Genomic DNA, 24472 nt, shown 5'->3' with positions numbered 1-24472 from the left:
CAATGTCCAGTAAAGGAGGGCTCTGCGACCCTGCTGAGATGCGTCAGTGCCCATGCTTTTGCTTGATTAGGGAAATGGCCTCAATGAGGAAGAACACTCCCAATTGAGGAGATACCACCTTTCTCCAGACAGAAAGCCAGCTAAAGCATCTTGATTCGTAATGCTCTTTGGGCTGTTCTGCAAGAGCGCGGTGCCACCTCTGATTCTCCGGGTCCAGCGGTGACACCACAGGCCACCCTTTGCTGCTCCTCCTCAATGCCCCACATCGTGTCAAATAGGGACAGCGGTTGCTTATTTGCCAGCAGAGATTGGAAAGTTAAAGGATTTTTGTAGTCACATGGCCATGAGTGGCCATTGTGGACATGTAGTCAATACTTGTCCAGAAGCAGGGACCTGGGTACAGCCTCCATTGTGTGTCCCGGATGTGGGATGGAATGCAGTTTGGCTCACATATTCAAAACTGTCTTTTGTCGGCCAATAAGATGAATTCTGTCAAACCAGAGCGGTCACTGAAGTACAACGGCAATGGCTTACTTGATTCTGTGCTGCTATAGGGCAATACCGTGCTGGGTAGCTTAAAAGGAACAGACTTATCTCTTACTGTCTCGGGAAGTGGGAGGTCCAAGATTGAGGGGCCTGCATCTGGAGAAGGTTTGCTTGCTTTATCATCCCATGGCAAATGTAGAAGAAGGAGAAGACACTATAGGCAGGAGGAGTATGGAGGGCGCATTCATCCTTTTATAGAAATAGATTCCTGTGATAGCGAGCTCATTCCCTAGATAACAGTATTAATCCATTCGCCAGAGCCGATTCCTCATGATCCTCCCCCCCTCCAGAGGTCTTGTGTTTTCAACTGTTTTGCTTTGGAGATTAAATCTGCAACCCAGGAACCGAGGAGGAATACATACAGACCTTAGAGCAGAGCTCAATTCTTGGTTCGGTAAAAGCTGGGAAATTGAAAATTGCTGAATTACCGGCCACATAAGGGCACACCTATGAATGACAATAGCCAGGTGAATGTCTCTTCTGCCCACTACTGTCTCCCTTAAAACTGTCAACAGGTTTAAGCTGGAAAAGAGGTAGAATAGCTATCGTGATTGCCTACATCAGAATACGATGATCCATTTAAAACAAGGACCATGGAGCCAACAAAATGGCTCAGCGGGTAAAGCCCTTGTCCCAGAGCCTGAGGACCTGAGTTCAAACCCCAGAAACCACATATGGAAGGAGAGAAGCAACACCCGAAGGTTGTTCTCTGATAGCCATACACATTTTGTGGCATCCATGCACGTGTGTAGACCTTCCCCCATACACCCCACACCTCATCACACACTGAATAAATAAATGAAGAATAAACATAACCAGTACAAATAGCTGTTCTTGTGTGAATTGGTGCCCTTTGCCTTTTTTAGAAAGCAGGCTACAGGGCTGGAGAGATGGCTCAGAAGTTAAGAGCACGGACTGCTCTTCCAGAAGTCCTGAGTTCAGTTCCCAGCAACCACATAGTGGCTCACAACCACCTGTAATGAGATCAGGTGCCCTCTTCTGGTGTGCAGGCAGAATATTGTATACACAATAAATAAGTCTTTAAAAAAAAAAGAAATAAAAAAAGAAAGCAGGCTATAAAATGAAGTGTACTTCCTGGGGAAAGAGCCTCTCGCTGTCCCCTGAATTCCTGCCCACCACTTACAGACTCATCAGATGGGAGTTGAGTCTAATGAAAGGTGAGAGGGCTCCAGGAGGTGGTAAATCTAGCTGATGGGTTGATGAGGCGATAGGAGACAAGAGAAGGGAATGGGGGGCATGAGGGCAATTTACTCTCAAATATTCATCTGAAGTTCAAAGAATAAGATCCCATCACAGTGCCCCCGGTGAGGATGGAGTAATCGCACATCTCCCTGCCTGGAATGCAGAGTAGATCAGGGTCTGTGTGACATTCATCACCAGGGAGATGATGCAGGGGCCGACTGAGCGAGAACTCCTGCAGGCTCTCCATACAAACACTCTGGCTCCTTCCAGCCTCACTGAAGAGATGATATAGCCTTGTATGAGTGCAAGCCTGGAGAGCAAGGCTCTGAGAATGTGTGGCTTCACACCTCAGCCTCTGGGAACCTGGCATTTGTCCAAGCCCTCTACGGATCGGCCAACCTTCCCAAAGGCTTTCACGAAACTGCCAACCAAGCAGGCCTGGCTTACGCACAAGAGCAGTTGCTCATCCTTCTGAAGTCACGGTACTGATAAAGGCAGACTCTTTGAACATCCTGGATTTTAAGAATTCTACAGAGTGGTGCTTAGAAGTCATTACACCAGCCTGAAAACACCACACTGTGCCCCTCAGACAGCCTCTTGACTCAAGCAACAATAAGAGGACCCATGACAGGTCACATGTCTCCCAAAACTCCAGTTACAACAATCTAGGCTTGAGATCTGAGAAACCAAACTTATCCCCAGGCCAAAAGTCCTCCGGATAGAGCAGCTGGCCTGAAGGAGAGCTGCGTTCGGTAGGGTTGGATGTGTGACTCAATGAGGCAGGAGGGGATTAGCTGATTGTGTGTTTGCTGCTTGTCCTACTTTGCGGGTGCCTTGAGGTCAGAATCTGTATCTATGGGTGCCCTGGCCAGCAGCAGGTGCTCAGCGCTGAGGAAGAAGGCTGTCCAGATAATGGAGCCAGGGAAAGCCTACCCATTCCCAGTGCCCTGCTGTCGTCACCCTACCAGAGCTGCCTTAGAGAAGAAGCCCACCAATGAGCACTGAGTGGGATCCTTATGAAGATGGATAAGACACAGCCTGGCCTTAGAAGCACAGGAAGGTGCTATTGCCTCCCTTGGCTAAGGTCTGAGGAACTGGGCTAGCTTGAGTTTGGGCTCTAACACAGCACACAGGAAAGTGAAATGGGGGACGATGGGCTTAGGGGAGGAAAGATGGCAGGGACTGTGGGGTGATGCTGAGAGATGTAGACGAGGTGGCATGGTGGCTTGTGTGTCTCTTGAAGTGTCAGCTGTCCCTGAGGTCGAGCACTGCATCCTGAAGGAGAGCTGGGGCTGCTGACATGCGAGTCTGCGGTGTCCTTGAGCGGGCCCTGGAATCAGACAATGAAGCATTCGGTGATGGAAAGACATTCCATGATCGTGTCCCCGAGGAAAGGAGAAGAGAGGGACAAAGGGCCAGGTGATGGAAGCGTTTAAGATGAGAGACTACATGACCGATGGTGGGCAGGTATCTTAGTTAGGGTTTCTATTACTGTGAAGAGGCACCATGACCACGGCAACTCATAAATAAAAAACTTCTAATTGAGGTTCCATCCATTATCATCATGGTGGGGAGCATGGTGGCATGCAGGCAGATGTGGTGCTGGAGAAGGAGCTGAGAGTCCTACATCTTGTAGGCAACAGGAAGTTGACTATCACACTGGGCAGTATCCTGAGCATAGGAAACCTCAAAGCCTACCCCCACAGGGACACACTTCCTCCAACGAGGCCACACCTACTCCAACAAAGCCACACCTCCTAATAGTGCCACTGCTATGAAATTGGGGGCCAATTACACTCAAAGTACCATAGCAGGGGTTAATGGACTCTGAAAAAAAAACGAGCAGAGAAACTACAGAGAAAAAAGTAGTTTATAGGGTGGGGAGGATGGGATTGTGATTGTAGGAATCTGCTTTTCAAATGTGGGAACATATGTCTCATTTGAATCCATGGAAAAGAAGACGCTAGCTGAAACACACGCATCTGTTTAGAGAAAGGCTGGCACAAAGTGTGTAGCATATATCCCATACGCCAGGCTATCATCTCATTTGTTGGGCTTTATAGAGGTTTCCTTTCCAGAAAGTAGAGCAGACCCTTCTTTGGGGTTCTTGGAGAAGAATGGATGGGAGAACACACCAAAAAGAAAACTCAGTCCCACACGCATGGACAGGATTCCACATCTGACCTCTGAGGTCCCTTGTTGCAGTGTCTGGACAAGATGTGGGTCACAGGCAGCTGAACCACACCTTGCTCAGGTGGCTCACAAACACCAGACTCAGACAGTGATGTAGCTGAATGTCAATTCTCTATATCTGGGACCTTTGAGGAGATGTAAAATCTCCGGTATCAAGTTAATAAGCTCCAGGGTCTCCTGTCGTGTTGACAGAATGGGGGGGGGGCTGTGAAGAAGCACACCCAGGTGGGTGATGTCAGTGGCTGAGTTTTCGAGAGATTGCCTTCCCCAGGGTGTATAGGGCTCGATTCACAGACGTTCTCATAAGTCTCTTCCATTTGATGCTAACAGCAGTTCTGTGGGGGAGTTTGACCATCTTGGTTTAACTCACAAGATCAAGATCAAGCCTCAGCAAGCAGAAGCCTGCTTTCCCAAGGATGTATCTAACAGGCCACTACAGACTTGGTAGACAAAGCCAAGTTCTTCCTGTGTCTTTGCTCTGTTTTTCTGGGTGCAGCCTGACCGGGAGAGGCAGGCAGAGCTGCAGGTATTGAAACAGTGGAGTAGGCTTGGTATAAAGAAGCTCCTGCCTGCAACAGGGTGGGAGAGGGGGGCAAAAAAGGTTGCAGAGAACATGTGAGAGCAGGGAAGGGGAGGGGGAATCCGGGCTCTGAGTGCTGGTGCGATGCAGATATGACAGGACACGGGAGGAAAGCAGAAGAGAAAGGCCATGTGAGGTAACCTAGGGAGACTGAAAGGTGGGACCCAGGCTGCTGGAGGTATGCTGGCACATGTCAGAGAGGCCCTGAAATACCCCCATCCCCATTCTCTGTCTCTGGACTAGGACTGCGTCACAGGGGCAGCCACTCGGGTATTTTTCCCCTTAAGAGGCCTGTCCCCACACCTGAGCTTCAGTACAGAAGCATGGGCCAGGCAGGGAGTCCCATAAATTAGACATTGCTTTTTTTCTCCCCTTTCTACCACTGATGTGCCCATTAGGGTGGGGGATGGGAGAGGGAGTCTGAATAGACTCAGTAAGGGGAGCATTGTGTATAGAGAATTGAAAAGCAGCCATACAGCTGTCTTAAGATGCATTTAATTTGATTTTTTTTGTTTCTTCATCAAAAATCAGGTGTTTGAAGGTATGTGGATTAATATCCAGGTCCTCAATTTGGTTCCATTGGTCCTCCTGTCTGTTTTTATGCCAATGTCAGGCGGTTTTCAGTACTGTAGCTCTGTAGTAGAACTTGAAGTCATGGATTGTGATGCCTTTAGAAGTTCTTTTATTGTACAGGATTGTTTTGGCTATCCTGGGTTTTTGCTTTTCCATATGAAGTTGAGTACCATTGTTTTGAGGTCTATGAAGAATTTTGCTGGGATTTTGATGGGTATTGCTTTGACTCTGTAGATTATTTTTACTGTTAATTCTAACTACCCAAGAGCATGGAAGATCTTTCCACTTTCTGGTGTGTTCTTCAATTTCTTTCTTCAAAGACTTAAAGTTCTTGTCATACAAGTCTTCCACTTGTTTGATTAGAGTTACTTCGAGATATTTTACGCTATTTGTGGCTGTTGTGAAAACTGATGTTTCTCTGATTTCTTTCTCTAATTTCAACTCTGAGATTCTATTTTACACCTGTAAGAATGGCCAAGATCAAAAACACTGATGACAGCTTATGCTGGAGAGATTGTGGGGTAAAGGGAACACTTCTGCATTGCTGGTGGGAGTACAAGCTGGTGCAGCCCATTTATATATCAGTATGGCGATTTCTCAGAAAACTAGGAAACAACTTTCCTCATGACCCAGCAATACCACTTTGGGGTATATATCCAAAGGATGCTCAATCGCACCACAAGAACATGTGCTCAACTATGTTCATAGCATCATTGTTTGTCATAGCCAGAATCTGGAAACAACCTAAATGCCCCTCGACTGAAGAATGGATAAGGAAAATGGGTACATTTACACAATGGAATACTACACAACAGAAAAAATAACGACATCTTGAAATTTTCAGGCAAATGAATGGATCTAGAAAACGTAATATTGAGTGAGGTAACCCAGACCCAGAAAGACAACTATATGTACTCACTCCTAAGTGGTTTTTAAACATAAAGCAAGAAAAACCAGCCTAAAAGTCACAATCCCAGAGAACCTAGACAACAAAGAGAGACATACATGGATCTAATCTACATGGAAAGTACAAAAAGGCACGATCTTCTGAGTAAATTGGGAGCATGGGGACCATGGGAGAAGGTTGAAGGGGAGGGGAGAGGCAGGGAGGGGAGCAGAGAAAAATGTAGAGCTCAGTAAAGCAATAAAAAAGAGATGCTTTTCAGTGTCACCTCACACCGGCAGTTTCAAACAATGGCAGTGAAGAAGTATTCTTCTGTCCCTTTCTCCCTGCTGCTACCATCTGCCTGATTCCCTGGGGCTATCATTGAGACAAAAGTCTGGCCTGGAGCCTTCCTACTCTGAGTAGCTCCAACAGAAAACCACGCTAACCACAGCCTTTCCTGACTCCATCCCATCTTCCACCACTCAGCAGCAAACAGGAAGAGGTAGATGTATCATGTTGGTTCTGTAGACTTAACTCAGGTCTTCAGGCTAAGCCACCTGGCCAGTCTCATCCTCCGTCTTTGTCCTAACTATGTGTGATCACAGAGGGGGACTGTGACTGATTTTCCACACCGAAGCCTTTGTCCTGTGTCATATCCCAAAGCAAGCCTTTTGTTATCTCCCTAACACCCCACTAGGGTACCCCACGTCTCCATGCTGTCTATTGGGCAATTCCAGGTCCAGTCTTCATGGTAATGGACTGGAATGTAGATGTGCTCCCAAACAGTGGAACACACAGCCTAACTATAGGATTTGTTTTTAGATGCCCATGAAGCCCCAGGCTCAGTACTTTAAACCCAGTATAGAAAGACTGGCAAGTAACGGGAGAAATACGGATGTCTTGCAGAAATCTCCTTCCGAGTGTGGATGTGTGGAGGCAGCCTGGAGATCATCCCCTGCAGCCGGGTGGGGCACGTCTTCAGGAAAAAGCATCCATATATTTTCCCTGATGGAAATGCCAACACATACATAAAGTAAGTGCGGGCTCTGGCCTAGTGTGTATGAACAGTAGCAAGGCGAGAGAGGCCAAGGATTTGCAACGGAGTCTGAGCTCTGCCAGGCAACTCAGACTCTGCCTGAGCAATTGGCATTAGAGTCAAGGCTTTCATAGGGTATCTCCAAGACTTGAGAAGTCCCACCAAGCCCACCCACACCTACCTCATTCCCTAGAACTTCAGTAATTGAAGTCCCTGGTTAGGTCCATCCTGCAGGGATTTCCCTCTTAGGTGCTTGGGAAGGGGAGGGGAAACAGCTGGGTCGCTCAGGGAGCCATCCCTGGGAAGAAACAAGAGATGGGAAATGCTGAAGAGAGCAGCATTGTGCCTGCTCCACAACCTCCTGCTAGACTAGAAGAATCCAGAGTGGCATCCTGATAATCCAGCTCAGGGCTTCTCCTCTCAATCAACACCCCTATTCCACAGATACAGAAGTCAGTGACTCCTTGCCTGTCCCTCCTCCTTTCTCCTTTTCCCTTCCACATCTTCTCAATATTTCTCTTTAGTTTTCTCTTGTTCAAACATTCCCGTATGTCTATTTTTCTTAGGATTTAAAAGCAATTATATGTATATGTACAGAGAAGGGAGGGGCACGTGTGGATGGAGCTGCCTTTGGTGGTCAGAGGAGAGCCGAAGTCGCAGGCAGTTTGTCCACCACCTAATGTGGTTGCTGAGAACCAATCAAATTGAGTCCTTTGCGACAACTGTGCCCACTTAACTGCTGAGTCATCTTTCTAGCCCCTGACTCTCTTAAAAATATTTTTCTTTGATCTTCTTGTCTCTTGACATCCAGGTGCTTCACTCATCTCCCTAATCAGTCCCCTTTCCTTTCCTGCTGTTTGGTCCATTTGCACCGGGGAGGACGCTTCCTATCCTTTGATTTTATCTTACTTATTTATGGTATTCTTTCATGATTTATCACCCGTGTGAATAAGCATGTATTATATCCCAACACAGCTAGCTCAGGAGGCCTGGGTTTGAACAGCAGTCAAGTTCTGCATCTTACAAGGCAGGGTGGGTGAGGAGAGGATGGAGGGGGGAGAGAAGGTGGCAGGCTAGGGAGCATCAAGGAAACAAGGGCTGAGCCAGCCACCTTTGATTTCAGGTTTTGAAACTGTAAAGGTAGCCAGGGATATCTGGCATGTGGCACAGGGGTATGACTATGCAGGAATCAGAGACCGCTGGATGGGCACTGGCTTGGGAAGCAGGATCCTGGGACATCAGATGTTTTTCCTATTTGAGATTGGGCTTTGGCCAGGAAGCATCCTTGCAGGGCAGTGGTGGGTGGGCCATTCTGGTTAGAGAAAAGAGGCATGCTGTTTGTAAAGCAGTTTCCAGTTTTCTGATAGTGAAGCCACTCATAGGGGCTAGCCAGGTGATTTTAACTCTTAGTTGCCTGTGTTCAACTCTCCTTTCAGAATCCAGCTCTGAAGGGTTTGCCATGCTCCTCTATCAAATGTCTGTGTTCTAAAGTAGACCTAAGAACCTCGAGCAAGTCGGTATTCCTTAGACCCATGTTCCCTTTCTCCTGTGCACATCAGCTTCCCAGACCCACCAGCCCTCATTATTTTTTGATCTCTCTGCTCTTGACTTCAGGGATCTTCCTGGGACTCCTGACTGTTGAATGATGACAACCATTCCCTCTTCTTTTGCCTCTCCTTCTTCCATGGTTATGCTTAGGGTCAGACTCAAGTTTACAGGCAAAGAGCTGAAAGAGATAGCTTGATTGCTAATCCCTTATGTGTGACCATTGCTTGGCCCGTGTGTGCACTGACCTTACTTTTGGGGAGCTGAGACCTCAACATGTCCCCTGTGGGAAAGTGGAAGACCTTGGAGGAAAAGCTCACTAACCAAGCAGACCCAGAGGTTAGCTGGTCCTCACAAGCCCCACCTTTTACTCAGATTGGCAGGCAGCGAATGATACACCTTCCTGGCCCTTTTCTGCTTTCTTGAGAGTCACCAAAGTTCAGTTTCTGGTGTGATTTTTTTTCCCTGATCTGTATCTTTGGGGGAAAGGCTGTTGGTACTACTAAAGTCCTACGTCTTGGGATACCTGCAGAGATTGGGACACTTGCCTATGCTCCGTATTCTAAAAATAGTGATGTGAACACCTCTGTCCTGATGGCTGCTGTCAGCTTTGCCCCAGGTGTTTATTTCACCTGGGAATGTCCACAGGTGATTCCCAGATGAGCTCCCTCTTGAGACTCCTTATCGCCCTAGGAACACCAAGCGGACAGCTGAAGTGTGGATGGATGAATATAAACAGTACTACTACGCAGCCCGACCTTTCGCCCTGGAGAGACCCTTCGGGAAGTAAGTGTGCACTGCGGATGAGGGCTGAGAAGTGAGAGGGACTTCACCTCAGGAGCTCATCACCTTAGCTGACTCCAGAGCCTCCTCCAGGCCTAGAGCTATGGTCATTCTGATTTCAGGTCCCTTTATGCTCTACACTGTTCTGGGTGTGCAGGGTGTTTGCCAGCTATCCCGTGACTCCTCCATGACCACTCCAGTAGAGAGAGCTGAGCATAGCCTTGCATGGTAGATGGATAGGTAAAGTGGGCTGCTGGTCCCTCTAGGTTGAAATTCCTTCCTCGACTTCTTTGTTCCTCCAAGCTTAAGCTCCAGCCCTTCCTTACTACATGCTCACATATCTTCTTCAGCAACAGTCAAGCTTCATAGGTGAAGACAAGAGGGGAAGAAGGAATGTTTATTAAACGCTACATTCACTGCTCCATGCAGAATCTCTTTACTCTTCCCTAAGCTCTGAGAGGTGCAGTTGCCTAGCCCTGATTGACAGGTAAGGAGACTGAGGTTTATGTAGAGAGCACAGATCACCCTGAAGGCCCACAACACACTGATTCCCAAACCATATGGCCTTGCATTTCCCAGCCCCAAGCTGGCTGAAGTAAGAAAAAAACATCGCAACTTCCCTCAGTTACCTGTGTTCCTTGGGGAGGAGGTGGGGCCACTGTGGCCTTTTGTCCTACTCATCATAGAAGGCCATTGAGCAGGTGGTCTTTTGAAGCCTAAACCTCTAGGGCTGGGTTCATCCCTGCACCAGAGGACTAGATCGGAGCAAGCCAAAGTGATTTGTACCTCCGCCATCACCGTCCAGTGTTGTAATAGGAGTGGCAGGGCTGTGTCCCCGGCACCCGGCCGCCCACATGGCTAGCTTATGCCCCGAAATAATTACACAGAAACTGTATTCTTTTAAACACTGCTTGGCCCATTAGTTCCAGCCTCTTATTGGCTAGCTCTTACATATTAATCTAACCCATTTCTAATAATCTGTGTAGCTCACAAGGTGGCTTACCAGGGAAGATCTTAACCTGCGTCTGTCTGGAGTGGGAGAATCATGGTGACTCCTTGACTCAGCTTCTTTCTCCCAGCATTCTGTTCTGTTTACTCCGCCTACCTAATTTTGTGTCCTATTAAAGGGCCAAGGCAGTCTCTTTATTTAACCAATGAAATTAACACAAGACAGAAGACTCTCCCCCATCAGTCAGGACCCACTCTCCATTTTGCTCGCTCCACCTCTCCTGAGGGATTGCATCTTGTCCACGTCACAACTCTGGGTCCCATCACCCTCACTCCTTTATCCTCCCCCTTCCCTCCCATGTGGGATTCCTTCTACTCTACTTAAAGGCAGGACCTCGGGGAGTTTGATCCCCCAATCTTTTGTTTGTTTGTTTTGTTTTTTTTTCCAAGTCGGGGTTTCTCTGTGTAAGAAGCCTGGCTGTCCTGGAACTCGCTCTGTAGACCAGGCTGGCCTCAAACTCACCAAGATCCGCCTGCCTCTGCCTCCCAAGTGTTGGAATTAAAGGTGTGCGCCACCACGGCCTAGCTTGGTCTTCCACTCCTTCGCTCTGTTGTCCACCTAGTAACATCTTCCCCTACACACATGAGCACACACACATACACGCACACAATGCTTTTATATATCTTCTTCCCCCTGTGCAAGGCTGCTGGACAGTCTTGTGGAATTTCAGAATCTCCGACTTGATGGGACTTCATGGCTGTGTTGTCAGCAAAGTCACATGATTCCTCCTGGCCCTGCTCTTTCCTAACCAGCTCAAACCCACTGCTTTTATTAAACCTTCTTCACTCCCTTCCCACCCCTGAACCCACCGCCTCCTTTCTTCCTCTTGCACGGATGACATCTAGTTTATGGATGAAATAGACAATATTGATTTCCCAAGACAAATCGACCCATTAGCCTGGCCAAAACTGTACCATCCTTCTCGCTCTCCTTTGTCTCTGTGGACAGGTGTGCTTCCAGAGGAGGTCTGACTTACGGATACAGGGTTTATGAATGGATGCATTTATTCATAAATCAACACTTATCACATTCCCGCAGTCTGCATTCATCTCCTCCAGCCTGCCATGCAGGGCCCCTCAAATTTTAATGAGCACACAGATCTCCCAGGGAGCGTGTTAGAACATGGAATCTGATTCCTGCGGTCTGTGTTTCTAATAAGTTCCCACGTGATGCTGCATTGTTGGCGGAGGGTCCTTTTTTGAGGAACAAATTTCCACCGAGCAGTTCCCAAACCACCTGACAGTAGAATTTCCTGCAGATCTCCAAAGCCTCTATTGCCTGATCTCATTCTCCAGAGGACTAATTGCTTGGCTTTCAAATTAGTAGAGTGTCCAGCCCTGCAGGAGGGTGCGCACGCCCATATCCAGGCACCTCCTCTCTCTACAACCTCGGTTTTATTCTTCCCTTCCACGTTTGCATCTACTCCTTGACTTGAAAGGGAGATGGTCAAAAAAAATACACAATGATAGCTACCTTTACGACAGCATTGCTCACCACCTCTCTGCCCGTCTTCTGCCTGCCCAGGACCAAGCATCATGGTGTAGTGGTGCCTCCTCTGAACCCTGCGGCTATTTACACCAGGCTTAGCCCAACACCCTCCCTTCTGGAGTACCCCTGGCTCCTGGGCTTTTTATCTGCTGCTCCGGAATCCTGTGTCTTCCATCCCAACTCCATGCTTAGTTTCTTCTTCCCACCCCTGGTCTTCCTCTGAGGCTCTGTCCTAAATCGTCTTTTTATTAACTATACATCCTTCTGGTGACAATTCCACATCTATTCACTGCCGTGGTTCTAACCGCAACCTTTCCTCTGGGAGGCAGTTTCTTATGCCCAAGTATCAAATGGCCACTTCTGCCTTGGTGTCTCCCAGACATCTCCAGTGGAACAAGTCCTAAGGTGGTGGCACACGCCTTTAATCCCAGCACTCGGGAGGCAGAGGCAGGCGGATCTCTGTGAGTTCGAGACCAGCCTGGTCTACAGAGCTAGTTCCAGGACAGGCTCCAAAGCCACAGAGAAACCCTGTCTCGAAAAAACCAAAAAAAAAAAAAAGTTTGTTCCTGAATCTGTCCCTCACCCTGTAGTCCCCCATCCAGTCCCACAGTCTTTCTTACACCATGTGCGTCAAGTCCCGCAAGTTCCCCATCCTTGACTTGTTTGAGTGATCACCATGTCCTGATGCTGCTGCTTCATTCACAGCCCAAGAACCCAGGCTCTTTCTACACACAGCACATCAAGCATGCTAAAAGCGTGCTGTCCTTGTCCACGAGCAGCCAAGAGGTCTGGTGACGGAGTGTGCTATGTGCTTTAAGAAGTCTCGAGGCTAGGGCTGAAGCTCAGTGGTAGCGCGGTTGGCTAGAGGTGCAGGAGGTCCTGGGTTTGAGTCCCAGCACAAGAAGGAGGGAAACTGAGAGGAAGAGGAAGAAAAATAGTTTGAGTGAAGTCTTGGAGAGAGAAAGGGTTGGGAGGAAGGGGGATGGGCAGGAGGCAAGGCTACTGTCATTGGCTTCCCATTGAGGACAAGGTTTGACTAGTACTTAGGTCTTAAGAACAAAGGATTGACCACCTCCATTCCCACCCAATTCACTAAAAAGAGTATAATGATCCCCAGGACTGTACAGTCACCTTCTACCTGACCTCTGTCCCCACTTCTGCTCCAACTGGCCCACTCCAGAAGCAGTGGTAAGATTTCCATAGAGCATCCCTAAATCATGCTCTGCACAGGGCCCATAAGTCCGTCCCAGAGCCCCTGAGATAGAGCCGACACCCTTCAGCAGTGCCTCTTGTGGACCTCCATGGACTCACTTCCCCCATTCACAGGCACTTCTGTTTTAAGGTCACATGGCCAGTGTTGCTCCTGTAGCAGAACTTTCTGACTTGTTCGAAGCACTGATCTCTGCTTTCCTATCCACCCCATCTACAGCAGAACCCCTGCCTCACCCACCCTTTGACTTCTCTAGATGGTTCCACTTCCTTCCACATTCCAGCATCAATAGGCACTTGAGGACCATGGTACCCATCAAACAAGAATACACCTCCAAGGTGTCTGTGCGCCCTGTCTTCAGGGTCACGTGGCCTATGGTACTTGTGCTACTCTCCCGAAGCACACTGAATGCAATGCCTGTCATGTAGGGATGTTCAGCGACTATTGGATGAACAAATGTGTGATGAGACCCCAAGACCATCCAGAGAAGGGGATGCTCTGGGACTGGGGCAATCGGGAAGGGTATTCCAACCACAGAAGGACCGGGAGTGAGGGTGGATCCAGAGTCCCAGCAGTGAATTATTGACGACACATTCAGTGTTCTTGCAGTTTAGCTTTTAATGAAGATGCCAAAGACCCCCAATTCCGTTTTCAAAGAAAAGCACAAGTCCTTGCTGTCATTACTACATCATCAAGAGAACAAAGCTGCTTGCTTTCATAGGCCTGTCTGGAGCTGGAGAAATCTCTGCTTGGTTCATTGACTCAGCCCCCTCTAGAGATGCATGACTGTAGAGTGTGCTACTGGTGTGGGGAGGGTAACACTGTTGTGATTATTGCCTCTGATGGCTGTGTTTTGCCTCCGTGTCCCACCCTCCGACCTCATCATTCCAGCATTGAGAACAGGCTGAACCTAAGGAAGAATCTACACTGCCAGACCTTCAAGTGGTACCTGGAGAACGTCTACCCAGAACTCAGGTATACCTATCTGCTGGAACCAGAGCTAGCCACAAGAAGAGGCCCTTGTCCGGCTTGGCCTGGGAGAGACATGACCCGTGGCCGACTGGAGGAGAGTTTTTAAGTCTATGGAGGACTGAGAAGAACAATCAGTCCCGCTTATCCTGAACCAGAGAATCGTGTTGAACTTAGTAGCATGAGAGATTGGACTTAGGTGATAGCAGAATTTCTCAGTCACTGTGGGTGGTACGCTGGGCTGTGCTAAGAGCACAGGATTGCTGACATAGACTCCATCCTAGACATCCGTCTGCTGTGTGACCGCTGAGGGTCCCTTGCTGCATCACGCCCACAGCATCCTTCCCTCCTCTGAGTGGTGCCGACCTTTGTGACAGCTCCAGGGACTATGGCTCTGCGTCAAAACACACCCCTAGTCTCTCTAGCAGTTAGCAGCATTAATGTCAAAAGCAGTGTGTTCTCATCTGTCCCTGTGGCTTCCCTACAGGGTGCCCTCAGACTCCTCCATCCAGAAGGGCAATATCCGGCAGAGGCAGAAGTGCCTAGAGTCTCAAAAGCAGAAAAACCAAGAGACTCCACACCTCAGGCTAAGCCCCTGCACCAAGGTCAAAGGAGAAGAAGCAAAGTCTCAGGTAGAGTGACTGGTTGGGATCACAGATCTATAAGTCATGGGAATAGAGATATCCAGATTAGCTTTGGTCCCTGCTTTGGCTCGATGCCAGGGGTCCAGAATGGGACAGAAGGACACTCTTTCTTGACCACTGGCTTTTCTCTACTTGGTGACCAAATACATGGAATTCCTCGGAAAGATGGCTTCCAAGTGTCATCTTCCCGTAGGAAATGGTCCAGTCATTTAACAGGAACTCAAAGAGACTGGCAGCTGTCTCCTACCTACAGGCAGTAGACATGGGGTTGGGTCAGACAGGGAAAGCCACACCAGCTAACTCTGCAAATATGACCTGCAAAGAGGAAAAGAAGCCTGCTGCTAGACGTTGAGACAAGATGCCCACATGGTGAGTCTCACAACTGTCTTCCAAGCCATCGTATTAGATTTGGCTACACCACTGCCATCTGCTGCTTTCCCCCAGAGCACCTGCTTCCCCTATGTCTGTGGATTGTTTGGGGCCCTTTCTCGGGAAGCTTTCCTTGTTGCTTGCTTGTTTTGTCAGCAGAGCACACCCTGTCCAAGCCGCGTGCTCTGCCGGGTTTCCCCCTTCTGAAGCGAGGCCTGCTCTTTTCAAGGTCCCTGACAAATTCACCGCCTGTCTCAGCCTTGGTAGCACCTCAGCCTTGGCCAAGCACGGCCATCACCTGACTCTCCCTCTGTCCTGTGATTCCACAGGATCTCTGCCTTCTCCTCCTCCCTTCGGGGTTCTCGCCTAGCTCCACTCCCCACCTTTGTGTGTTTGCTGAAGTCCTCGATCCACTCTTTTATTCCCCTCTGTAAACTCTTGGAGTTACTACCCATATTTTCAGCTTTGAGCGGCTCCTGGTTATCGATTCACAAATTCTGTGCCTTCATGCATCATTTATTCACTCAGCAGACGTTGTTAACTCTGAAGATGCAGAAGGGCAAGGCTGGGCTGCGGGGGGGGGGGGGGGGGGGAGAGAACGTGTATGCAGCCACTGTGATCTAATCTGTGCCCTGAGCGTTTGTCACTGATGCTATAGAGACAGAGATGTGGCTACCAGGTTATGTAGGAGCATTGCAAAGTTGTCCCTGAGGACTCGACGATGGTCTGTGTGTGAGACAGAAATAGAAACAGACAAGGCCAGGAAGGGAAGAGAGGGTGACCCAGGAAATACAGCACATACTACAACCTGGTGGGAAGTATAAGGATAGGCGTTAGGAAAACTGAGGCCACAGGATAGAGTGAGGGCGAGTGGAGGCTGAGATTGGAAAGAAGCAAGAGCTGGATTACTGTCTGTCTTCCTGAGGAAGTTGAATTTTGTCCTTATTAGTGAGACCTCTGTCAGGTCCCAGTAGAGGGCTCCGGGAACAGATGGTTCACAGTTAAAGAACTTCTCCCAGGACTGTGGCTCAAACACAGGGTGACTGAGTCAGACTCCTCTGTGGTTTAACTCTACAGCTGGCCATGAGCACCCAGGATACCTGTAGTGCACAAGTCTCTGCCCTTGGCACCCTTTGCCCTTGTGCCAAAGTCCCTCTTCCTCCTATAGAAACCAGGGTCTGCAGCCCACCATGTTCTCGTGCCCACCCTCATTTATTCCTGATAGCTCCATTTCCCCAAGACCAGCTCTGTTGACTGTGGGAGGAAGGTAATTCTTTTTTAAAGTCCCTGTTGAGAACCTTTAAGTGAGATTATGGCCGCAGCTTCTAGGTATTCCTCCTGCTCTGTCCCTCATCTCCGCTTAGTATATTGTCTCTAAACCATCGTCCCAAACTCCAGCACAGCCTTCAATGGCTCTCTGTTGTTCACAAGAATCTACACTCTCAGACCTGGCTGTGACTTAAAATGACTTTGCCAGAAGCAGCCTCTGCTCCAAATGGGGCAGAAGAGGTGGTGTGGGAGTTAGATTAGACTAGAAAGGAAAGGAAATGGGAGTGTCAACTTTACTTTAGGTGTGGCTGCCTGGATGACAGCAACACATTTTGCTCAAGTAACACTTTGTAAAGCATTGTGAGTAGGTGACACATCTCTGTGACTCTGAGTGTGGGTGTGGCTCACGGGAATTCCATCAGTCAGAATGTTGTCTGGCCCCTTCCACCGGACAGGATTCGTTTGGTCTATCCCCCGCTGAGCGAAGCCTTTCTGGAACTTGCCAACTTTGGTTGTATAAGGAGGTAGGAGAGAAGACTACCAACTGTCTGGGCCTCAGAGAGGGTTCTTTAATACCCAGTCCAAGAAGAGGTAGCAAGGTCATGTTTACCTGGAGGAGAATGGCCCATCCTAGCTGCCCTTCCTGAGGTAGGAGGAAGGCACACAGTGGCAGGCACTTGGGGCCGCTGAGGAAAGGCCTGTAGGTACACAGTGCTCTCTCCTTGAGGCAGTGGTAGGCTGCCGCTCTGCTTTACTTTGAGATGATGGCTGATTTCTGTGACTTTCAGGTACTAGATTATCGGGAGATAGAAAGTAGTTCAGTTAACGTCAGCAGACTGGACTTGTAGCTTCTTGGGTACCACATTACCTGCTGGGGAGACAAGGTGGGCTCATTCAGAATTATACATAGCCCCATTCTCCAAGGGTACACAGCCCAGTCGCAGGATTGAGCTTAACTTTCAGGTACTCGGAAGGAAATCCACATGAGCTGTTCAGCTAACATCATCTCCGTGAGATGAACACAGTGCGCAGTTGTGTGTTTTTGTAGGACTGACTTGCCATCTTTCCTCTTCTTAGGATCCTCTTCCTCATTCCCCATAAATCTCCATTATTGTCATCCTTCATCTTAACCCTGTCTGCAAACATCAGGCACTGGGGGGGGGGGTCCTCTTAACACTGTTGTGTCCCTTCCTATCTTCATCTTTACTGCCGTTCTTGACTCAGCCTGTCCAGAGGGTCTATACCTACCCTTTGACTCTTTTAGCATCTCTTCCTGCATCCACCTCTTCAGTCATTGAGCATCCATAGCAAGGGAGTGATACAAGAGCCAGAGATAAAGTAGATATTTCTCCTACCCCTGCTTCACAACTGATGCCATCAAGGGTCCCAGAGATTGACTATTGTCACATACTAGTGATGACCTTCCCCCACACCAACTCTGGTGCTTGTTACAGCCAGTCATGGTCCCAGAGCTTTAATGGTTGTTTAGTCATGGGGGACGATACCTGTCTATGACATTCCTCTTCAGGGTTATAAATATTAAAATAGTTAACCAGTTCCATCTTGACAGGAGAAAGCTGGCAAGAGGGTCTTCATTATAGCCAATTTCCAGTGACAAATCCAAAAGCAAAGGTCATGCCTCTGTAAGAAGGTGCAGAGTCAATAGGGAGCAATATCCTCCCTAACTTTTATGAGAGTCGGGGGCAAGAGTGTGACTAGAGGCCTATGTCCAACAATGTCACACCACACTCTAGAGACATACGCTATCCTGGCTTACTGCTTTTGCCGGCTCCAGTTTCTTCCCGCTTATGGCTCCATCCTACTTGATGAAGTCTAAGCTTTCATACTCAAGTATAATCACGTTTCTCTGAAAGCCTATACATATATATATATATATATATATATATATATATATATATATATTAGAGACACAACCTACCCTGAGAGAACAAACCCAGGCATTGGCTCAACACGGACCCTGAGATCAGGTTGGAGCCATTGGGTGGGTGTTATAGAGCCCTGCATTATAAAGAGAGAGATAAGGAAATCAAAATTCTGTCTCTAGATAACATTCACTCACCAAGTAGGTAACATCCAGGGACTGGGATGTCCTTGTGCCCAAAAGATAGTCTTTTGATTTAGCTTGGTTTGTTTTTGTTGGCAGGGCTGGCACTCAAACCCCAGAGTCTTATGGCTCTCCAACCATGCTACATGCCCAGCATGAAGGCTATTTAATCCAGTAGTTCTAATAATTGTTCGTCCTTCACACAAGCCCATCCATTCCATACCCTGCCTCACCTTTCTACTTGTTGGCTTGTCATCCTTGGTAGCAAAATGCTGAATTCAAATATTTCAAAGGTGCTGGCAAACTGATGCCCTAGGGTAATCCAAGAGGCATACATCATGCATCCAAAAACCTGTGATACCCTGGGGTAATCCGAGAGGCATACATCATGCATTCAAAAACCCGTGAAGCCCCAGAAGTTTCTAGGCTAATACTTTTCCTCTTAACTTCACTGAATTCTCTGGAAAAAATGTCCATGGAAGGTAGAAAGAAGACATGCTCCACTCTGGTTTCTATTCCAAATTAAAGTAGGGGAAACATAAGACAACTTGTGATATATTCTTCCCCCGCCCAGCCAGGAGTGGTTTAGGCTCCCAGTTTATGGAGCAGAAAGCAGCAGCTGGGAACCCAAGGGCAGATGTGGTTGAAATGGCTCCGCAGATCAGCGGGGACACGAACACCTTTAGGATAGAGATCTCAAGTCTACCTTGGAACAAGCTGTCAACCCTTTGTCTCCTCCCCGTTTTTCCCCAGACTACCTCATCACAGCCTGGGAACAGCCCCTCTAAAGAGCCATGCCAACCTGTCTCTGGGAGAGTTCCTAAAGGAGAGTCTAAAGGGACATACCTTTCTTCCATTGCTCTCCTCCGACATTGGTGTCACCATCACAAACAGTAACCAAGCCTTTGCTAAATGGAAATCACTACTCTGAATATACACATTAACCATGTGTTCTATACAGTGGTCCTCTTACTAGAGGGACTTGTAGTCTTTGCATATGGTACCTGAGGTTACAGAAGTTAACAAAGTTATTAAGCCAGTGAGCAGGGATCCCAGCGATGGTGATTGCCCAGGGCTCAACCCTTTGGTACAACAAAGCAAAGTGGGTAGGGGACTTTAATCCCACATACAAGCTATTCCAGCCATGTAGGAGAAGACAGGATGGAAACAAAGGGATGACCTCAAGCATGAGGCCAGTGACGATCCTGATCAAGAAAAATGTACATCTAGGGATCTGCTGGGTCACCCTGATGCCTCTGGGCTGGGAGCCATCTCTAAGGTGAGGTCTGTGCCTGGGCAGACAAGGAAGAGAGCGACCCCAACATGGCCTGTCAGCCATTTTTGTTGTTGTAAACACCTGATGCCGACCCCCATGACTCATCCCTTAGAGGTCTTGTACTGAATTCAAGGTTTCACTGGACCTGGCTCATTTGCTCCAGGCATGTGTCTGAAAGGAGCCCGTCAGAGGTTGCTGATAGGTTTTCCTGTGTGGTCTGCAGAGGACATCCAGTGGCCCTGATGTCCTTTACTTGGGTCCATCTCATCTAAGGAGAGCTCACATGCAGAGCGAGGGCCCAGCAGCTGCTCCCAGTAATGCTCAGAGTAACATTGACCACTTCAGTCCTCACTTTCATGAAACTGTACCTAAGTAAATAGACCATGAGCATGAGGGGGCTCGACCCAGCCACGCCCTTGAAAGGCTCTAACCTCAACAAGACCAGCAGCACTGTCTTGTGCCCCCGTGTCTTCTCAGCTGTGTAACAGTCACTTCACAGAAGACACTTAGAAACACAGAACTCACCATCACCAGTAAAGGGCATTAGCTCCTGCTTACTAACGACCTGGTCATCTCTCCTGGTTGCGCCTCACCCAACATTCCTTCACGCGAGAAGACACCACTCTTGGCGCTAGTACACACAGCCAGGGCCAGGATCTTGGCTAAGTGCTCAGCAGGCATAATCTTGTTTGTTCCTTACAATAGCCTCTCAGATGGGCCGTGCCTGTTATCACCCCCCACTTGACAGATGGGTGAGCTAGGCACAAGTACACTAACCAGGGTGTACTGAATGATATCTAAGAGTTTAGGTGTAGGTTTGCAGAGACTGTCTCCAGGTAGCTTTGGCATGATTGCCCTTAGCAGTGATCTTTAGAGTTTAGGTGTAGGCCTGCACACTATCTCCAAGTAGCTTCGGCATAATTGTCCTTAGCAGTGGATCATTCTTTGCTGTGGGAACTGTCCTGTGCCTTGCAGGATATTTAGCAGTGTCCTTGCCCCCTCACTAAATGCCCATAGAACTCAGTCTCAATAATTCAGAAGTGTCTCCAGACACTGCCAGATATTTCTTCAGTGGGGTAGAGAGTAAAGTCTCCTGGCTCTAGGTTGATGTTTTCCTGTCTGTCCGGGGATGGGGCCCTGGGACATTCCAAGGTCAGCACCTCTGCCTGGCATCACTCTTACCCCCCTCTTAGTTCTTGGTGGATCTTAGGAAAATCTTTCCTCCCTAATTTTCTCTCCAGCTCAAAACAGTAAGTCCCAGGCCAGACCAGGGACCACTGTGATCCCTTTGCTTCCCAGCTTTCCCAGCTGCAGCCGTAGGACATTTGCCTGGGAGAGAAGTGTAGGAGTGTCATATATCAATCTGTTGATTTCATTGGTTAAGCAATAAAAAAACTTCTTGGCCCTCATAGGTTAAAACATAGGTGGGTGGAGTAAACAGAACAGAAGGCTGGGAGAAAGAAGCTGAGTCAGGGAGTCGCCATGATTCTTCCACTCCAGGCAGACACAGGTTAAGATCATTCCTGGTAAGCCAGCTCTTGGGCTACATAGATTATTAGAAATGGGCTAGTCCAGGTGCGAGAGTTAGCCGAGAAAAGGCTAGATATAATGGGCCAAGCGATGTTTAAAAGAATACAGTTTCCATGTAATTATTTCGGGGCATAAGCTAAGCTAGCCATGTGAGCGGCCGAGTGCCAAGGGACGCAGTCCCACCACTCCTATTTCAACAGAGAAGACTACTGTTCTGGGCCATCAGGCACTCAGTTCCAGCCATGGCAGGAGGGAGGGGGCTGTCCTCTGAGTACAGTGTCCCAAGGACCAGGGGCAAACCTCTCTCCTCAGCCCATCCCCATAGAGAGTCACACCAGTCCTTAGACAGGTCCTTGAGTTACCTTCCCTGGGGGTGGAAAGGGATATCCATCATGAACAGCACTTCTTCCAGGCTCTGAGGGAGCCATCAATAGAGGGTCCTACAATCCTTAATGGAGGACAGATCTGGCTGAGTACTCCTGCTATCGCCCTTCCATTTGATGGTCTGTTTTCTGGAGCTGGGCACTGAACCTGGCCTTGCTTGCTAGGTATATGTGCTATCGCTTAGCTAAAACTCCAGCCCTGCCCTCGGTGACTACATTTTTAGGGTACATGGACTCGGGATTTATTGGATAAACCTGTTCATCATGAGTTCCTCTGGGAAGTGTGGGGGAAACAGAATGGGACGTGGACTCTTTGTTTAGTTCCTCCTGCCCTCCTGCCCTCCTGCTCCTGACCGCTGCTTCCCATCCCTCTTCTTTATGCTTACAGATGGGGTGAGAGATCAGCCCACCTCTGGGAGATTAAATATTAGGAAAACCCCAGAAAGCGCACTTGTGTAAGGAGTGTGTGTATGTGTGTGTGTGTGTGTACACCTGTGCTGTGTATGTGTCTGTGCATGTGCCTGGATGTGTGTGTGCCTGTGTGTGTGCGTGCACACATGTATGTGTGTATCTGTGTGTGTGCATGCATGTGTGTATGTAGTATAAGGAACGTATGTGTGTGTGTATGTGCATGTGTGCATGTAAGAGCAACAAGCACTACTTTTAACCACAGCCATCTCTCTAGCCTCCTTGTATAAGGACTTTGTGATAATTTCCTGTTCACGGTTCCATTTTGCAGACCCTTAGAGTGGCCTTTCTTAGACTCCGGCCCGCGTGTGCTCTGGTGCGCCCCTTCTCAAGAGGCATTTCTGAATATAGAGTCTCAGATGTCAAGAGAACTCATCCCTGCTACTTTTAGGCCCTTAAGGTGTTAAAAAGAAAAGACTGACAAGGTGTGCTTTTAGAAACTGGGGTGTGTTTTAAGTTTCTATGTTTAATCGTGTAATGCTTTTAACACAAACAATATAACGCCATGTATTGTGGTGAGCGTATGATAATGACAGGATTTATTTTTGAAATGTTAATTTGTGCTTCCCAGTGGGCTACAGAGCAATAACAGAAGAGACTAACTCATTTTTCCATCACTGACTTAAGCCTATTTTCAGGGGAGGGTAAAATCTGACAGACTTCAGGCCAGTTGTCCTGTAGGCCCACGAATGGCTCCCTGAAGCTCTGCCCTTGGACACAGCCCTTGGGCCTTTATCCTTCCCACAAGGAGAGAGAGTCTCAACCCCAAATGCAGGTTACCATTCTAGATTATACTCCTGATGCCTAGGGCATCAGAGTCATTTGCCCAGTGCCCCAGCCCAGGCTCAAGACCCATGTGGATTTCATGCCTGGCTTTGGCCTCTCAAGTGGATAAAGTCACTAATACACATATCTAGACCCAAAGAGGGCCATTTAGGGAACATCTGTGCTCAAATATACAGACTAGAGAAGGGGAGAGAAGGTAGCAGACAGCTGAGAAGCTAACACTATGCATGTCCTGGAACCTGGTATGGCATTCATAAAGCACTGTTCTGTATTCATATTCTTGTCTCAACTCCCATAAAATGTTACAGATAGCACCACATGAGTATGTCAGGGTCTGTCTTCTTCAGACCCCTAATATGTTAGAGGAGTTGAAATGAGTATGAATACAGGTGACACTCTTCAGGAACAGTTGGCCCTATTGCTACAAGCTGTCTGTTCTTCATTGGCACTGGGCAAAATGGAGCTCATGAGTAACCTAGTCCAAAGACGGAAGGCCACTTTATGCACTGGGATGTAATGGAGAAAAGATGCAGGGTTTGGCGGCAGTTACACTAGGGCTTACTGTCTCCCAACATGGGAACTAGAGAGTACTTGGTCTTGTGAAACAATCTGCCACTTTGGTGTCTTGCAGTGACCTCACAGAATGAGCGCCGCCCCCCCCCCCCCGCCCCTTTTCCTAGTCCATCAGAACTCTAGCTTGCTGATCTGCTTTCTCTACCTTCTCCCCCTGCAGGGGTTGAAGGGCAGAATCCTTTGACTTGTCAGACTGTGAGCACTCTCTCAAACAGCATCATCTTTCATAACTCGCTTCTTTTCCTTGTCTCCATTGCCTCCCCTGAGTGTTCCCTTTCCCTTTACCCTTCCATCTGCCCCTCATCATAGCTTTCATGTCCTCCAGGCACTGACTTGGAATTCCTTTCAAAGAAGAGGGGACACACTAAAGACATCTGGGCCTGCCAGGCAGCTGTCTGAAGTGTTAAATGTCAGCCACAGGCTCCCATGGAGACATTGTCTCCAAGCAGACGCTGGAGATCATATGGCTCAGCTAAGGTGTTGTTCAGGCTGCTGCCCAGAGTCAGAATTGTTCTGCTGCTTCCGGCATTCACCTGCATGTCCCTGGCTCAGGACCCAACATGGGGTGTGGGGACAGGGACTTCATGGCAGTCTTCTTCCTTTGAATAGCATCCTACCAGGTGACCTTGTCCATGATCATTACTTCCTGGGATCCATGGGACTTGTTATCCATGCCATCACCCATAGGCATGGTGGTACCCCATAGCTGGTGGCTGTCCCATGCCTGAGTAAGTCTCCCTGGTCTCCTCAGGTGTGGGCGTTCACGTACACCCAGCAGATCATCCAGGAAGAGCTGTGCCTCTCTGTTGTCACCCTGTTCCCCGGAGCCCCTGTGGTTCTTGTCCTGTGCAAGAATGGGGATGAAAGGCAGGTAAGTGCTCAGCCAGCCCTGGGGTGGGTGGGATTGGGGGTGGTCCAGCCTCTGTAATGTGACTGGGGTGAGTGGGATTGGGAATGGTCCAGCCTCCGTAAAGTGACTGGGGTGGGTTTAAGTCTTTTCTAGTAGGGAGAAGAGAGGACATATTGAAAGAGGAAGGGTTAATAAGCAAGAAGCCTTCCACTCAGATTCAGGGGTAGGACTCCCTCAA

General features: G+C 48.5%; 1 protein-coding gene across 1 annotated transcript in view; it reads left to right on the top strand.

The window, feature by feature from the left end:
* Galnt14 (polypeptide N-acetylgalactosaminyltransferase 14) overlaps window positions 1–24472 on the top strand; it is a 225325-nt gene that overhangs the window by 198882 nt on the left and 1971 nt on the right. The window contains exons 10-14 of the mRNA XM_041631101.1: window positions 6888–7014; window positions 9256–9348; window positions 13944–14027; window positions 14509–14653; window positions 24136–24255. Coding sequence (XP_041487035.1) covers window positions 6888–7014; window positions 9256–9348; window positions 13944–14027; window positions 14509–14653; window positions 24136–24255 — 569 coding nt within the window. The remainder of the gene's footprint in view (window positions 1–6887; window positions 7015–9255; window positions 9349–13943; window positions 14028–14508; window positions 14654–24135; window positions 24256–24472) is intronic.

The sequence above is a fragment of the Microtus oregoni genome, unplaced genomic scaffold, assembly GCF_018167655.1.
Source record: "Microtus oregoni isolate MIOR12 unplaced genomic scaffold, Mior012 000036F_ref0000092, whole genome shotgun sequence".
NCBI classification, from domain to species: domain Eukaryota; kingdom Metazoa; phylum Chordata; class Mammalia; order Rodentia; family Cricetidae; genus Microtus; species Microtus oregoni.
This window is presented reverse-complemented; position numbering and strand designations above follow the sequence as displayed.